The sequence below is a fragment of the Oncorhynchus clarkii genome, chromosome 24 (assembly GCF_045791955.1).
Source record: "Oncorhynchus clarkii lewisi isolate Uvic-CL-2024 chromosome 24, UVic_Ocla_1.0, whole genome shotgun sequence".
Taxonomy (NCBI): domain Eukaryota; kingdom Metazoa; phylum Chordata; class Actinopteri; order Salmoniformes; family Salmonidae; genus Oncorhynchus; species Oncorhynchus clarkii.
The window spans coordinates 1977334-1995772 of record NC_092170.1 but is presented as its reverse complement, the minus strand read 5'-3'; the positions used below and the strand labels follow the sequence as shown (position 1 = coordinate 1995772).

At 43.5% G+C, this 18439-nt stretch overlaps 1 protein-coding gene across 2 annotated transcripts in view; it reads left to right on the top strand.

The window, feature by feature from the left end:
• The window catches only part of LOC139382264 (dedicator of cytokinesis protein 10-like), a 177212-nt gene that overhangs the window by 127137 nt on the left and 31636 nt on the right, over positions 1–18439 (top strand). For both annotated transcript variants that reach the window (XM_071126130.1, XM_071126129.1), the window contains exons 38-41: positions 10525–10572; positions 13459–13563; positions 17869–17978; positions 18301–18416. In XM_071126130.1, the coding sequence (XP_070982231.1) occupies positions 10525–10572; positions 13459–13563; positions 17869–17978; positions 18301–18416 (379 nt within the window). The remainder of the gene's footprint in view (positions 1–10524; positions 10573–13458; positions 13564–17868; positions 17979–18300; positions 18417–18439) is intronic.

Sequence of the window (18439 nt, the reverse complement as noted above, 5' to 3'; positions counted from 1 at the left end):
TTAACCGTTCCTCTGTGCCTGTGTGCATGGACAGATACCACATGCAGATGGATACATTACGTGTATTACATTCATTGCATTGATTTTCAAAGACACAGCTAAGCATAAATAAGTAGTTGTTGTACATGGTGTAACAGAAGTGGTACATCCCGTTGACCTTGGTTGTGACGGAGCCTGTGGAGGAAGAGAAGAAATTATTACATGTTTTTTTTTTAACATACCGCACAAACACACAGATGTACAGTGGGGCAAAAAAGTATTTAGTCAGCCACCAATTGTGCAAGTTCTCCCACTTAAAAAGATGAGAGAGGCCTGTAATTTTCATCATAGGTACACTTCAACTATGACAGACAAAATGAGAGAAAAAAATCCAGAAAATCACATTGTAGGATTTTTAATGAATTTATTAGCAAATTATGGTGGAAAAAAAGAACTTGCACAATTGGTGGCTGACTAAATACTTTTTTGCCCCACTGTATGTGTGTATGTATATGTGTGTATGTGTGTATGTATGTGTATATGTATGTGTATATATATATATATATATATATATATATATATATATATATATATATATATATATATATATATATATATATATATAATTTGTATTTTTTATTGGGTGGAACGTTTAATTTAGCAAATCCTTGTTCCGATCTCCTGACCCACAGTATGTAAAGGTACAGCTGACTGTCGGTTGCGGATGGTTTATTTTTTGACCGGCAGTGCTTAGCAATATAATCTTGAGGCTATATCTTGCTTATCTCTGGGATTGACCCAGGATGACGCTTAAATGCGCAATATGTTTAAGTTGCAACTTATTCTGTTTAGGTTTATTAGATGCGAACTGAACACTTATTCGCGGGAGCCTCCTCAGTTCATATGTTAGTAGAAGTTCTGGGATAGTGAGAGGTGAACGTATAGTTGGGATTTTATTTTTGTTTTACCTCTTGTTCGAGGTCGCGCCATGCTTCTTTGGCATCAGCCAGACAAAGTGTTTATTATTTTATTTTTTCATTTTTTTTCTCTCCTGTTTGTGCATGCCTGTTAAATGTGGGTTGATGGGGGGGGGGGGGGTAAGTGTTGGGGAAATTAGGGGAACAGGTGGGAAGTAAAGGTGCTTGCGGGGGGGAGGGGTGGGTTGGATACTGCTCGGGTGTAGGTGCTACATATGCTGATTGTGATGGTTTGGTGCGCTTTCTTACCTTTTTACCAAGTTACATGTTATGCAGGCCACCATAGGAACTACAAACGAGAGGAGGGCGGGGCTTACATTCACTTCCTGGAATGTCAAGGGTTTAAACAAACCAATTAAGAGAGGCAAGGTCCTAGCCCACTTGAAAGCACTCTCGTCTGATATTATATTTTTGCAAGAAACCCATCTGAATAATAACTCTCATAGCAGACTTAAATGTAGGTGGGTGGGGCAAGTGTATCACTCTAACTTCTCTGCCAAAACGAGAGGCACAGCGATTCTGGTACGGAAAGGAATTCCCTTTCTACATAAAACCACTATTGCGGATAAAGAGGGTCGGTATGTGATCGTAATAGGAGAAATCCACTCTACCTCAGTAACTCTACTAAATATATATGGGCCAAACATTGATAACCCCTCTTTTTTCAAAATAGTCCTTTCCCTGATTCCAGATATCTCCCATACTAACCTGGTCATTGGAGGGGACCCTAACTGTGTGCTAGACCAATATTTGGATAGATCCTCTACCCGGCGAACCCCTACCTCCTATTCAAGCAAATTCTTGAATACCTACATAAAAAATTGGAACTTATTTGATATATGGAGGATCGCTAACCCTACGGGTAGGGAATACTCCTTTTACTCTCATTTTCACAATGTTTACACTCGAATTGACTACTTTTTGTTGGATGCTAGACTACTCCCCTATACCTGTAATGTGAGGTATCATGATATTATAATCTCGGACCACAGTCCACTCACCTTCTCCCTGAGATTGTGTGACATTGTACCAAACAAGAGGGTCTGGAGATTGAATCCTCAGCTCCTCACAGAACCAACATTCTGTGAATATCTTAAAGACCAAATTACATTTTTCTTTGATACCAACGACAACACAGAGGCTTCCCCAGCATTATTGTGGGAAACACTGCCAGGAGTAGGCAAAACAGAGGAAAACTGGAAGAACTGGAGGGAAACATAAAAAAATTACCTCTTTAAAATGTGAATATAATCAGATTCTCTCAGCTAAAATTGCTAAATCTTTTCTCTATGCCAAGCAAAAATATTTTGAGTTTGGTGACAAACCACGCAAATTACTCGCCAGACAACTTCGGAAAAAATGTGAGTCTATATACATCTAAAGCGGATCCTAACCCCTTAATTATGCAAACATTTTTGGAGGACTGTAATCTTCCTGCCCTGAACCAGGAAGATTCTAACTTCCTGAATAAGGAAATATCTCTTGATGAAATTCGAGAAACAATTAAATCTCTAAAGAGTGGCAAGACCCCGGGCCCAGATGGATACCCTGGTGAATTCTATAAAACATTCAGCAACATGCTCTCTCCCTACCTGCACAAAATGTTGGTTCAGGCCAATGAGGATGGAGCTCTCCCTTCTACTTTGGACAAAGTGTTCATTACAGTTATACATAAGAAGGGTAAAGATCCAGAAGAGGTAGGCTCATACAGACCAATATCTCTCCTTAATACAGACCAAAAGATTTTAGCAAAAACTCTGGCTAACAGGCTTAGCACTTTAATTGGCGAATTGGTCCATTCGGATCAGACCGGCTTTATCCCTAACAGAAACTCATTCTTCAATCTCAGGCGCCTCTTCAATATTATGTATTCTCAGAGGTTACCCAACGTGGACCTTGCCGTCATATCTCTTGACGCCAAAAAGGCCTTTGATCAAGTTGAGTGGCCCTATCTATTCAAGGTCCTACAGAAATGTAATATTGGAGGTGGGTTCATAAATTGGATCCAGCTTTTATATAGGAACCCCTGTGCCTGAATACTCACTAACCAATCATTGTCGGCCCGATTTAACCTTTACAGGGGGACAAGGCAGGGTTGTGCGCTGTCGCCTATGCTCTTCGCCCTAATTATCGAACCGCTCGCTCAGACGATTAGATCTCATGCAGCAATACACGGCTATAATACTAAAGATACTCTAAATAAGATTTCCCTATACGCAGATGACATCCTCCTCTATGTAACAGAACCCCAGGCTAGTATCCCAGCTATTCTTGATGTGATCAATTTGTTTGGTACCTTCTCAGGATACAGAATAAATTGGAACAAGAGTGAATTAATGCCCATACGGTCGCAAAACACCTCCTGGCTAGAACATCTCCCATTTAAGTTATCTTCAGAAAAATGTACCTACCTAGGAATTGTAGTTACCAAACAATACTCTTTACTATTTAAAGAGAATTTCCCCTCTCTGATACAAAAACTCAAGGCAAACATACTATTTTGGAGAACTCTCCCAATTTCTCTGCTCGGAAGAATTAATGCCATTAAAATGGTCTTCCTCCCACAACTGCTCTACCTATATCAGAACATCCCAGTATTCATACCTAAATCCTTTCATAAACAACTGGACTCAATTATCAATCCTTTCATCTGGGATTATAAAACACACAGGATAGGTAAAAAAACACCTCTGTAAATCCAAGATGGAAGGAGGATTGCCTCTCCCAAATTTTATATTTTATTACTGGGCCGTTAACCTCCGCGTTGTTACGTTTCTGCTGGATGATGCACTTCTGTCATCCAGCTGGCTTAGTATGGAGCGTGAGGAGTGTCACCACCTCTCTATTGGCACTGTGATTTTGTTGCCTGTCAACTTCTGGCGCCGACAGAGATGGCCGCCTCGCTTCGCGTTCCTAGGAAACTATGCAGTGTTTTGTTTTTTTACGTGTTATTTCTTACATTAGTACCCCAGGTCATCTTAGGTTTCATTACATACAGTCGAGAAGAACTACTGAATATAAGATCAGCGTCAACTCACCATCAGTACGACCAAGAATATGTTTTTCGCGACGCGGATCCTGTGTTCTGCCTTTCACCCAGGACAACGGAGTGGATCCCATGCAGCGACCCAAAAAAACGACTCAGAAAAATAGGGAAACGAGGCGGTCTTCTGGTCAGACTCCGGAGACGGGCACATCGTGCACCACTCCCTAGCATCCTTCTCGCCAATGTCCAGTCTCTTGACAACAAGGTTGATGAAATCCGAGCAAGGGTAGCATTCCAGAGGGACATCAGAGACTGTAACGTTCTTTGCTTCACGGAAACATGGCTCACTGGAGAGACGCTATCGGGGGCGGTGCAGCCAGCGGGTTTCTCCACGCATCGCGCCGACAGAAACAAACATCTTTCTGGTAAGAAGAGTGGCGGGGGCGTATGCCTTATGACTAACGAGACATGGTGTGATGAAAGAAACATACAGGAACTCAAATCCTTCTGTTCACCTGATTTAGAATTCCTCACAATCAAATGTAGACCGCATTATCTACCAAGAGAATTCTCTTCGATTATAATCACAGCCGTATATATCCCCCCCCAAGCAGACACATCGATGGCTCTGAACGAACTTTATTTGACTCTTTGCAAACTGGAATCCATTTATCCGGAGGCTGCATTCATTGTTGCTGGGGATTTTAACAAGGCTAATCTGAAAACAAGACTCCCAAAATTTTATCAGCATATCGATTGCGCAACCAGGGGTGGAAAAACCTTGGATCATTGTTACTCTAACTTCCGCGACACATATAAGGCCCTGCCCCGCCCTCCTTTCGGGAAAAGCTGACCACGACTCCATTTTGTTGATCCCTGCCTACAGACAGAAACTAAAACAAGAGGCTCCCACGCTGAGGTCTGTCCAACGCTGGTCCGACCAAGCTGACTCCACACTCCAAGACTGCTTCCATCACGTGGACTGGGACATGTTTCATATTGCGTCAGATAACAATATTGACAAATACGCTGATTCGGTGTGCGAGTTCATTAGAACGTGCGTTGAAGATGTCGTTCCCATAGCAACGATTAAAACATTCCCTAACCAGAAACCGTGGATTGATGGCAGCATTCGCGTGAAACTGAAAGCGCGAACCACTGCTTTTAATCAGGGCAAGGTGACTGGTAACATGACCGAATACAAACAGTGCAGCTATTCCCTCCGCAAGGCTATCAAACAAGCTAAGCGTCAGTACAGAGACAAAGTAGAATCTCAATTCAACGGCTCAGACACAAGAGGCATGTGGCAGGGTCTACAGTCAATCACGGACTACAAGAAGAAATCCAGCCCAGTCACGGACCAGGATGTCCTGCTCCCAGGCAGTCTACCAGTCTGCTGTTCCCACATGCTTCAAGAGGGCCACCATTGTTCCTGTTCCCAAGAAAGCTAAGGTAACTGAGCTAAACGACTACCGCCCCGTAGCACTCACTTCCGTCATCATGAAGTGCTTTGAGAGACTAGTCAAGGACCATATCACCTCCACCCTACCCGACACCCTAGACCCACTCCAATTTGCTTACCGCCCAAATAGGTCCACAGACGATGCAATCTCAACCACACTGCACACTGCCCTAACCCATCTGGACAAGAGGAATACCTATGTGAGAATGCTGTTCATCGACTACAGCTCGGCATTCAACACCATAGTACCCTCCAAGCTCGTCATCAAGCTCGAGACCCTGGGTCTCGACCCCGCCCTGTGCAACTGGGTACCGGACTTCCTGACGGGCAACAACATCTCCACCCCGCTGATCCTCAACACTGGGGCCCCACAAGGGTGCGTTCTGAGCCCTCTCCTGTACTCCCTGTTCAACCACGACTGCGTGGCCACGCACGCCTCCAACTCAATCATCAAGTTTGCGGACGACACAACAGTGGTAGGCTTGATTACCAACAACGACGAGACGGCCTACAGGGAGGAGGTGAGGGCCCTCGGAGTGTGGTGTCAGGAAAATAACCTCACACTCAACGTCACCAAAACTAAGGAGATGATCGTGGACTTCAGGAAACAGCAGGGGAACACCCCCCTATCCACATCGATGGAACAGTAGTGGAGAGGGTAGCAAGTGTTAAGTTCCTCGGCATACACATCACAGACAAACTGAATTGGTCCACTCACACAGACAGCATCGTGAAGAAGGCGCAGCAGCGCCTCTTCAACCTCAGGAGGCTGAAGAAATTCGGTTTGTCACCAAAAGCACTCACAAACTTCTACAGATGCACAATCGAGAGCATCCTGGCGGGCTGTATCACCGCCTGGTACGGCAACTGCTCCGCCCACAACCGTAAGGCTCTCCAGAGGGTAGTGAGGTCTGCACAACGCATCACCGGGGGCAAACTACCTGCCCTCCAGGACACCTACACCACCCGATGTTACAGGAAGGCCATAAAGATCATAAAGAAAATCAACCACCCGAGCCCCTGCCTGTTCACCCCGCTATCATCCAGAAGGCGAGGTCAGTACAGGTGCATCAAAGCTGGGACCGAGAGACTGAAAAATAGCTTCTATCTCAAGGCCATCAGACTGTTAAACAGCCACCACTAACATTGAGTGGCTGCTGCCAACACACTGACACTGACACTGACTCAACTCCAGCCACTTTAATAATGGGAATTGATGGGAAATGATGTAAATATATCACTAGCCACTTTAAACAATGCTACCTTATATAATGTTACTTACCCTACATTATTCATCTCATATGCATACGTATATACTGTACTCTATATCATCGACTGCATCCTTATGTAATACATGTATCACTAGCCACTTTAACTATGCCACTTTGTTTACATACTCACCTCATGTATATACTGTACTCGATACCATCTACTGTATCCTGCCTATGCTGCTCTGTACCATCACTCATTCATATATCCTTATGTACATATTCTTTATCCCCTTACACTGTGTATAAGACAGTAGTTTTGGAATTGTTAGTTAGATTACTTGTTGGTTATTACTGCATTGTCGGAACTAGAAGCACAAGCATTTCGCTACACTCGCATTAACATCTGCTAACCATGTGTATGTGACAAATAAAATTTGATTTGGAGATTCACTTTATTGTAACAATCCTATTATACATAGCACAGTCCGAATCTGGAAGCAAATTAAAGTCCACTTTGAGTTTAGACCAATGTCATTCATGCTCCCTGTCTCCAGGAATCCCTCCTTTGCCCCCTCTAACCTTGATAATACTTTTGAGCGATGGGGAGAGTTGGGAAAAGAACCATAGGGGATGTATACATAGAAGGGACCTTTGCTTCCTTTGAGTTGCTGAGGGAAACTTAGAATCTTCCCAGAAGTTATTTTTTCAGATACCTACAAATTAGAGACTACGTTAGAAAACACCTCCCAACATCAGATAAACTGATATCGCGTCTATATGATGCTTTTCAATCTGTTAGCACACCTTCTACAGATGCCATCAAGGCAAAATGGGAGGAAGAACTAGGGACTGACATCTCGGTGGTAGACTGGGAAGAGAGCTTGGAGTATATCCACACATGCTCCATTAATTCCAGACATCGTCTCATACAATTCAAGGTATTACACAGATTACACTATTCCAAAACTAAACTGCATAGGATATTTCCTGATACATCCCCTACATGTGATAAATGTCAGGCTACGCAGGGTACACTACTCCACTGCTTTGCCCTATGCTCTAGCTTGCATGGTTATTGGTGTGGAATTTTTGGGATCCTCTCTGAAGTTTCGGAGACTTCAATAGATCCAGACTCGCTTCTGATAATCCTGGGAGTATCTGAGTCCCTAAACGGATTAACCAACCCCCAAAAAACAACTAATCTCTTACGGTCTCATTTCGGCAAAAAAACGAATCTTGTTGTTTTGGAAAAGGAGGGAAGCGCCCTCTACCAAATTATGGCTCAGTGAATTGGCAAACACTGTACACTTAGAAATAAATTATCAACATTTGATCAAATCTGGCAGCCTCTCCTACTTAAAATAAGTGTTCATTGTTCATTCAGTATTGTTTTAATTGTCATTTACAAATATATATTTATATAAAAATCGGCTGATTAATCGCTATCGGCTTTTTTGGTCCTCCAATAATCGGTATCTATTATTGGCATTCTCTCTACCAGCTTCATGAGGTAGTCACCTGGAATGCATTTCAATGAACAGGTGTTCCTTGTTAAAAGTTCATTTGTGGAATTTCTTTCCTTCTTAATGCATTTTAGCCAATCAGTTGTGTTGTGACAAGGTAGGGATGGTATACAGAAGATCCATATTGGTAAAATATTTGGTAAAATACCATGGCAAGAACATCTTAAATAAGCAAAGAGAAACGAAAGTCCATCATTACCAGCCTCAGAAATTGCAGCCCAAATAAATGCTTCACAGAGTTCAAGTAACAGACACATCTCAACATCAATTGTTCAGAGGAGACTGCGTGAATCATACCTTCATGATTGAATTGCTGCAAAGAAACCACTACTAAAGGACATCAATAAGAAGAGACTTGGTTGGCCCAAGAAACACCTGCGAAGGACATTAGACCGGTGGAAATCTGTCATTTTGATGTGTTTGATGTGTCCAAATTTGAGCTTTTTGGTTCCAACCGCCGTGTCATTATGAGACTCAGAGTAGGTGAACGGACGATCTCCACATTTGTGGTTCCCACCGTGAAGCATGGAGGAGGAGGTGTGATGGTGTGGGGGTGCATTGCTGGTGACACTGTCAGTGATTTATTTAGAATTCAAGGCACACTTACCCAGCATGGCTACCACAGCATTCTGCAGCGATACACATCCCATCTGGTTTGCGCTTAGTGGGACTGTCATTTGTTTTTCAACAGGACAATGACCCAACACACCTCCAGGCTGTGTAAGGGCTATTTGACCAAGAAGGAGAGTGATGGAGTGCTGCATTAGATGACTTGGCCTCCACAATCACCCGACCTCAATACAATTGAGATGGTTTGGGATGAGTTGGACCGCAGAGTGAAGGAAAAGCAGCAAACAAGTGTTCAGTATATGTGGGAACTCCTGGAAGACTGTTGGAAAACCATTACAGGTGAAACTGGTTGAGAGAATGCCAAGAGTGTGCGAAGCTGTCATCAAGACGGCTACTTTTAAGGATCTCAAATATAAAATATTTTTTGATTTGTTTAACACTTTTTTGGTTACTACATGATTCCATATGTGTTATTTCATAGTTTTTATGTCTTTACTATTATTCTAAAATATAGAAAATAGTAAAAATAAAGAAAAACCTGGGAATGAGTAGTTGTATCCAAACTTTTGACTGTTACTGTATTTATTATTTTTATTTTACCCCCTTTTTCTCCCCAATTTCGATCTTGTATCATTGCTGCAACTCCCCAATGGGCTCGGGAGGCGATGGTCGAGTCATGCGTCCTCCGAAACGACATGACCCGCCAACCTGCCCACTTAACCTGGAAGCCAGCCGCACCAATGTGTCGGAGGAAACACCGTTCAACTAACGACCGAGGTCAGCCTGCAGGCGCCGGCCCAACACAAGGAGTCGCTATAGTGCAATGAGCTAAGTAAAGCCCCCCTGGCCAAACCCTCCCCTAACCCGGAAGATGCTGGGCCAATTATGCGCCGCCCTATGAAACTCCCCGATCACGGCCGGTTGTAATACAGTCCGGGATCGAACCAGGGTCTGTAGAAATGCCTCTAGCACTGCGATGCAGTACCACTCGGGAGGCCCCCAAAATTTTATTTTTTTGTTGTTAAACTTTTGTAGTCTTAGGCCTATATTCAATCCGGACAGCGGAAGATCTGTGTTATAGCACAATTTACATTTGAGCGCATTTCCTATTGAGACGACATATGCAGCATTTACCGTAAGCGTGGTCTCTGCGAATAACATTGCCTTTAAAAGTCAATCACGCAATCCGGATTGAATCTACCTAACTTGAACTCTGGTAGTTCAACTATAAGTATGACATTGTCCTCTCATTACAGGTAGTGAGGTAGGAAGGTATGCATAGCAGAAAGAGACAGAAGAGAAAGGGAATGATGGGAGACTTGGCAGAGGGGAACGGATGAGACCGATAAAATAAAGACAGAAAAAGAAAGAAAGAGTGTGGCTGTAAAACTGCTGAGATTTATAGAGGGATAGGCCCCAACTGTTCTCCCCTAGCCTCCACTCAGCTCTGCAGTAAATTCACTGTGTTTCCTGTCTGCTGGAGCTTCTGTTATTATAACACACAGCTCCAAGACACACAGTACTGTAGTACCTGTCCTCAGCTCACAGTGGACACACATATACATACACACACACACACACACACACAATACACACACACACACACACAATACATACATACATACACACACACAATACATACATACATACATACATACACACACACACACATACATACATACATACATACACACATCATGATTGCACAAACACATACATGCATCGTGACGGCACGCACAACACATACCCACACACGTACAAACTTATACTCACCACACACCCTAATACACACTCTCTCTCATCTTCCTCTATGCAGGCTGTGTCTCCAGCACTTCAGATTCCTGGGGAAGCGTCACATAGCCAGGTAAGTGTTAGCCTTCCCCAGGAGCTTTAACCTGATACTATGTACAGTACCTGCTTCTGTTCCTCCTCTCCCACTCAGAGGTTGTGCTCATTGTTTTTTACCAATGATAGACATGCAACAGAACCTTCTGTCAGATTGTGTGAAATGTAATGTTTGCTCAACAGCCAGATACACACACACACACACACGTTCAACTACCCTCCCCCCTACGACACACAGTCACACGCGCACGCAACCTTCGGTCACACACAAACGTAATATGTGCACTGTATGAGTATGCACACACACCCAGGCTGCTCCCAGGGTGTGTGTGTGTGTGTGTGTGTGTGTGTGTGTGTGTGTGTACACGTACGTGGATCCTGGAGCATAGCCAATGGCTTTCCCAGACAGACTTTTTCTCTTCGCCTGGATTTGAATTCCTCTCCGCTAATTTAATTAGTCCTTATTTCCTCCTCAGTGTGAAGAACAAGCAGTGACGTTTATTTTTTCTTCTTGTTCTCTTTTTGTCGGAGCCAACTAAAGGCTGGGAATGTGGTGTGTTTATCTATGTCAGGCATTAGTAGAATAAAGACGAAGGGGCTGGAAGATGTTGTGTCCCCCAAATGGCAGCCTAGTGCACTACTTTTGACCAGAGCCCGTAAGGGAACTATAAAGGGAATAGGGTGCCATTTGGGTCACAAACGTTGTCTGGGGCTGGTAAGTAACATGCAACCTTAATCAGAGAGGCTGCTGGGGGATTTGAATACGCTCTCTCTCTCTCCTTCTACGAGGTGCCAAGCCTTTGATGCCTGTCTGAACTGAGTGTGAGCTCTTTTTTGAAGTACGCCGATGACTTGCGCGTTGTGCATCCACATCGCTGGTTGAAGGTTTCGCCGAGACATTCCTATAATGTATTCTGTTTCAATTGCGCCTCATTGATTTTTATTTCCCTCTTTTAACCTCATCCAGCAGATCTCTCTGTTGAGTGGATACAGCCCAGCAGGAGCACACATACAGTGATTCATTAACACACAGCACACCTGTAACACTGGCTGTGTCCCAAATACCACCATATTCACTTTATAGTGCACTGCTTTTGACACCGCCCTATCCCACCTGGACAAGAGGATCCCTAAGTGAGAATGCTGTTCATCGACTACAGCTCTGCTTTCAACACCATAGTGCCCTCCAAGCTTGTCACTAAGCTCAGGGCCCTTGGGCTGAACTCCTCCCTGTGCAACTGGGTCCAAGACTTCCTGACGGGCCGACCCCAGGTCTGGAGGAGGTTAGAGGGAGGAGGTTAGAGCCCTGGTGGAGTGGTGCTATGACAACAAGCTAACACTTCATGTAAAAAAACAACAACAAAGGAGCTGATCGTGGACTACAGGAGACAGCAGAGGGAGCACGCCCCCACTCAACGGGGCCAAAGTGGAGAGGGTCAAAAGCACATCACCAAGCACCTGAAATGGTCTCACCACACCGACACCGTGGTGAAGAAGGCACAAACAGCACCTCTACAACCTCAGGTGGCTGAAGACATTCAGCATGGCCCCTAGAGACCCTGACACACTTCTACAGATGCACCATTGAGAGTATTCTGTCGGGCTGCGTCACCGCCTCGTATGGCAACTGCACCGCCCTCAACCGGAGGGTGGTGCCATTAGCCTATCGTATCACCGGGGACACCCTGCCTGCCCTTCAGGACATTTACAGCACTCGGTGTTAAAGGAAGGCCAAGAAGATCATCAAGGATCTTAGAGCGTGATGAGCCAAGTAAACATAAGCATTTCACTGCAACTGCTATAACACCTGCAAATCTGTCTACGCGGCCAATTCACTTTGACTTAATTTGACAAAGGGAATAGGGTGCCATTTGGAAAGGCATCCACTGAACGGCTGTTTTCTATTACAATCTGTAGTATTAAACATTAAACACACTCGTAAACAATGATGTTACATGTTAACAGGCTGATCACACTGGAATGTGTGTCTGTGTGTCTTGCCTCCCCCTGTGTGTTGTCTACTCCATGTATTGATGTGTGTAATTGATGTGTTAATGGAGGTCTATGTGACTACACATTTATTGATGGCCACATGTGTGATGAATTCAGACTGATTTCGTACTCTTTAACCCTGAAACTTTTGCTGTGATGTGTGTGTGTGTAGCTACTGCATGGCTTTTGCTGCTGTCATATGTAAGCTAATGATCATGTAGCATGACGGCCATCTTCCTCCCCATCCATCATCCCGCCATCCGTCCATCCACCCATCCGCTGCTCTACATTCTCTGTGATTACTGGCCGTAGTAGAATCAGTGACCTGACCACTAAGAAATCTGCTCATTGATATAGCATTAGCTGGTATGGTTAGGGAAAGCATTTAGCTCAATTCACATGTTAATCTCTGTCACCACATACAGTAGCTACTGTATTAGCAACAAGCAAACTAGGTCACATATACTAAAGCTCTCTAACCCTTACTTCCAACTAATGCTCTCTATAGCCCATAAAATACTTCCACACTAACGGCAACGTCAACCTAACATTTGAAAAATATGATTTTTCTTTATCTAACACTACTAACCCCGCTACTTCGCTATGGCTGTGTCCCATGCTGAAATGACCCCCTCCTCTTTCTGCTTGGCTTGATGCCTTTAGCCCACCTGTGGCCATATTTATCAAAAGCTTTTAGGAGTAGGAGGGCTGATCTAGGATCAGGACCACCCTGTCCATAATATTCTGATTCATTATGATATGAAAGGCTAAACTGATCCTAGATCAGCACTCATACTCTGAGACACTTGATAAATACGGGCCGTGATGTTCATTTCGACAACGAGAAGGAAGAGTATGATGATAATGATGATGGTGGTGTGACTTAACGCTGGTGTCATTGGCTTGTGAACAGGAAGCTAGCAGCCGCGGTAAAGCTGGCCCAGGCCACCCAGAACAATGGCACCCTGAAGGGCTCTAACCATTCCACCCAGTCCTCCTCAGGCCTGCTCCCTCAATGGTAAACACACAGTCGCCACCTGGGGGCCCCTCCACACAGGGAGCAGGGTGAAGTTTCCCCTACACCCTGATCTTGGATCAGTTTAACATTTGCCCAACTAATGGTTAGGATTGGGGGCATGGAGGCTGATCCTAGGTCTGTACCTAGGGGAAACTTCACCTCGGAGCACCACACAGCGTCCGACACAACTCACACACATACTTTTCACACTACTGAGCTGAGCTGTGCCAAGCTGTACTCTGCTGGCCTGGTTACGCATCCACTATAGTTGCTGGAACCGTGCTGGAGAGGACAATGTGAAAGAAAGTATCCGAGCCAGTACAATATAGTTCAGGTTAGTACGATAGTGTGAAAAGGTAATAATATATAAATGTGTTTATTAATTGTAATTGTTAATCATAATTAGGTGGGTAATACATCATAAAACACTGAGTGAGCTGTGTAGAGTAGTTCAGAAAACCGCAATTTAGTTGTGAACTACATGTTCTTATGCAGGTCAGATAAGGATCACTGGACTTAAAGTAACACTACAAATAGTTTTTACAGTGCCTATAGAAAGTCTATACCCCCTTCAAACATTATTATTTATTTTTTTACATATTGTTGCGTTACAAAGTGGGATTAAAATTAAGAAATCACATAATAACATATGGACTCACTGTGTGAAATAATAGGGGCTGACATGATTTTTGAATGAATACCCCCTCCCCTGTCCCCCAGTCAAGTATTGAATTTCAAGCACAGATCTTTAAGCAAGGTCAAGTTAATAATTATGCTGTGGATGATGTGTTAAAGTGCAAGTGTTCAATGGCTGGGATGGGAGAAAACTGAGGATGGATCAACAACATCGTAGTGACTCCACAATAATGATGTACATGACAGAGTGAAAAGAAGAATACAAATATACATAATACAAATATTCAAAATATACATATGTATAGGCACTAAAGGCACTAAAGTAATACTGAAAAAACGGAAAAAGGAATATACTTTTTAGCCAAAATGCAAAGCCTTATGTTTGGAGAAAATCTAACACATCACTGAGTAACTGCCTCCTTTTTTCAAGCATTGTGGTGGCTGCATCATGGTATGAGTATACTTGAAATCAGCAAAGACTGTGGAGTTTTTCAGGATGAAAAGAAATGGGATGGTGCAAAAACCTGCTTCAGTCTGCTTTACACCAGACAGTGACTGGAAGAGGAATTCACTTTTCAGCATGACAATAACCTTCACAAAGCCAAATCTACATTGGAGTTTCTTACCAAGGAGACAGTACATGTTCCTGAGTGGCCAAGTTGCCATTTTTACTTAAATATGCTTGAAAATATATGGCAAGACTTGAAAATTGCTGTCTAGCCATGATCCCCAACACCTTGACAGAGTTTGAAGAATTGTTTTAAAGAATAATGGGCAATCACAAGTAGGTGTGCAAAGTTCTTAAGAAGCCTCACAGCTGTAACTGTTGCCAAAGGTGTTTCCAACATGTATTGACGCAGGGGGGTGAATACTTATCTAATCAAGGTACCGTTGAAGTTGGAAGTTTACATACACCTTAGCCAAATACATTTAAACACAGTTTTTCGCAATTCCTGACATTTAATCCTAGTAAAAATTCCCTGTCTTATGTCAGTTAGGATCACCACTTTATTTTAAGAATGTGAATTGTCAGAATAATAGTATAGAGAATGATTTATTTCAGCTTTTATTTATTTATTCACATTCCGAGTGGGTCAGAAGTTTACATACACTCAATTAGTATTTGGTAGCATTGCCTTTAAATTGTTTAACTTGGGTAAAATATTTCGGGTAGCCTTCCACAAGCTTGCCACAATAAGTTGGGTGAATGTTGGCCCATTCCTCCTGACAGAGCTGGTGTAACTGAGTCAGGTTTGTAGGCCTCCTTGCTCCTGACAGAGCTGGTGTAACTGAGTCAGGTTTGTAGGCCTCCTTGCTCCTGACAGAGCTGGTGTAACTGAGTCAGGTTTGTAGGCCTCCTTGCTCCTGACAGAGCTGGTGTAACTGAGTCAGGTTTGTAGGCCTCCTTGCTCCTGACAGAGCTGGTGTAACTGAGTCAGGTTTGTAGGCCTCCTTGCACGCACACGCTTTTTCATTTCTGCCCACACATTTTCTATAGGATTGAGGTCAGGACTTTGTGATGGCCACGCCAATACCTTGACTTTGTTGTCCTTAAGCCATTTTGCCACAACTTTGGAAATATGCTTGGGGTCATTGTTCATTTGGAAGACCCATTTGCGACCAAGCTTTAACTTCCTGAGTGATGTCTTGAGATGTTGCTTCAATATATCCACATGATTTTCCTACCTCATGCTGCCATCTATTTTGTGAAGTGCACCAGTCCCTCCTGCAGCAAAGCACCTCCACAACATGATGCTGCCACCCCGTATTTTTGTTTCATCAGAACAGAGGACATTTCTCCAAAAAGTATGATCTTTGTCCCCATGTGCAGTTGCGAACCGTAGTCTGTTTTTTTTATGGCGGTTTTGGAGCAGTGGCTTCTTCCTTGCTGAGCGACATTTCAGTTTATGTCGATATAGGACTCGATTTACTGTGGCTATAGATACTTTTGTACCTGTTTCCTCCAGCATCTTCACAAGGTCCTTTGCTGTTATTCTGGGATCGATTTGCACTTTTCGCACCGAAGTGCATTTATCTCTAGGAGACAGAACGCGTCTCCTTCCTGACGGAAGTATGACGGATGCGTGGTCCCATGGTGTTTATACTTGCGTACTATTGTTTGTACAGATGAACGTGGTACCTTCAGGCGTTTGGAAATTGCTCCTTAAGGATGACCAGACTTGTGGAGGTCTACAATTTGTTTTCTGAGGTCTTGGCTGATTTCTTTTGACTTTCCCATGATGTCAAGTAAAGAGGCACTGAGTTTGAAGGTAGGCCTTAAAATACATCAATAGGTACACCTCCAATTGACTTAAATGATGTCAATTAGCCTATCAGAAGCTTCTAAAGCCATGACATAATTTTCTGGAATTTTCCAAGCTGTTTAAAGGCACAGTCCACTTAGCGTATGTAAACTTCTGACCCACTGGAATTGTGATACAGTGAATTATACGTGAAATAATCTGTCTGTAAACAATTGTTGGAAAAAAGTAAATGTCCTAACTGACTTGCCAAAACTATAGTTTGTTAACAAGAAATTTGTGGAGTGGTTGAAAAACGAGTTTTAATGACTCCAACCTAAGTGTATGTAAACTTCTGACTTCAACTGTATATTAGTGTTTTATTTGTCATGAATCAAAGCATTTTTAAAACATTTTTCTTTGACATTAGAGTCATTTGTGTAGATTGATGGAAAAAAAGACTATTAAATCCATTTTAATCCCACTTTGTTAAGCAACAAAATGTGAAAAAAGTTCAAGACTTTCTACAGGCACTGTATGTAACAGTAGCTAGGTGTCTTTAACATGGAGTTGAGTTATAGAGATAGAAAGGATTTAATCTGTTCCACTTTATTTAGAACTTTACTTTTTTTGTCCAGTAATATATAAATAATGTCTCCAGTATACTATAAGTAGGACTTAAAACAGCTGAGTTTGTGTTCACCATTTGTCCTGTTATGAGTTTTGTTCATCATTGCTGTTCATCAGTGTCGTCTTCATGGTCCTGAACACGTGACCATCCATGGTGGACGTTGTGAGTGTGTCATGTGATAGTGTGGCGGCCACTCTGTTTTCTCATCGTGCCCCTCAGTGTCTACCATACGTGTGGCGTGGTGTAATTGGCTAGTCCTTTGTCTGCAAATCCTTCCCCATTAAAAACAGCAATCCCTTTTAACTACGTGGTCGCATTAACCTGTTTGTTGTCACGTTACAGGTGATAATGTTTTCTTAGACATTTTCACACACTTAGGACCAATCCCAAATGGACCCCTGGACTACGCCCTATGCACTTGTGGAGATCTGATAGGATTTGACAGGTGCTATCAATACGTGCTCCTACTTGCCCTTTGATAGGTTAAGTGGATTGTTTCTACCAATCACATCCTCTCAGACTTCCACAAGTGCATAGGTCGTAGGGTCTAGGGGTCCATTTGGGATTAGAATTACAGGATGTTTTCAAGGCGGAGTGAATATATCGGGCGTCGTGTTCACGAAACGAAAAACATGAAACGGATAAAGTCAGCTTTCATATTGGACAAGTTCACAGAGTGTCCCCTTCATTTCAAACCACTTTCACCGGTTTCATCCCTGCTGAACACCACCCGACTTGCAAGGTTGAGAGTTATGTGTTGACCCTCTGACCTCTAACCCCTGACCTTCTGGTCACCAGGATGCTGTCAGGACAGGACGGCCATCGGCACGCACGCTCCCAGACCATGCCCATCATCCGGGCCAAGAACGCCCTGACCAACCCCAAGCTGCTGCAGATGATGGAGACGGGTAATGTCCCCCCCTCCCCAATTGCGCCCACTCACCCACCATCACTGGGCACTGCCACCCCGGTCCCATTTTAAAACTGTTTAATTCACATAGTTCACATCAATGTGGTTAGTTAGTTAGTTAGCTTTTGTTGTCCTAGGCCAATAGCTTTTTTATTCTTACCAACCATCCACAGTGCTATTTCTCAGCTTTTACAGTGCAAACAGTACTTAGCTATTACTGTTCTTTTGTTAGGTGTGTGGGGGTTACTGCTAGGGTAAGGATGTCGTGTTGTTGCTTGCTGTGCTGGTGTATCATCGCCCCTTTCCTGTCCTTCCCTCAGATGGGAACATCCCAGAGGGGGACCACCTGAGCCCGACGGACATCGAGGCCAATCTGTCCACCGAGGTGGCCCTCATAGTGCTGGATGTTCTGGGCCTCTTTGTCCATCACCACAAGGTCAGACAACAACAATGACCACT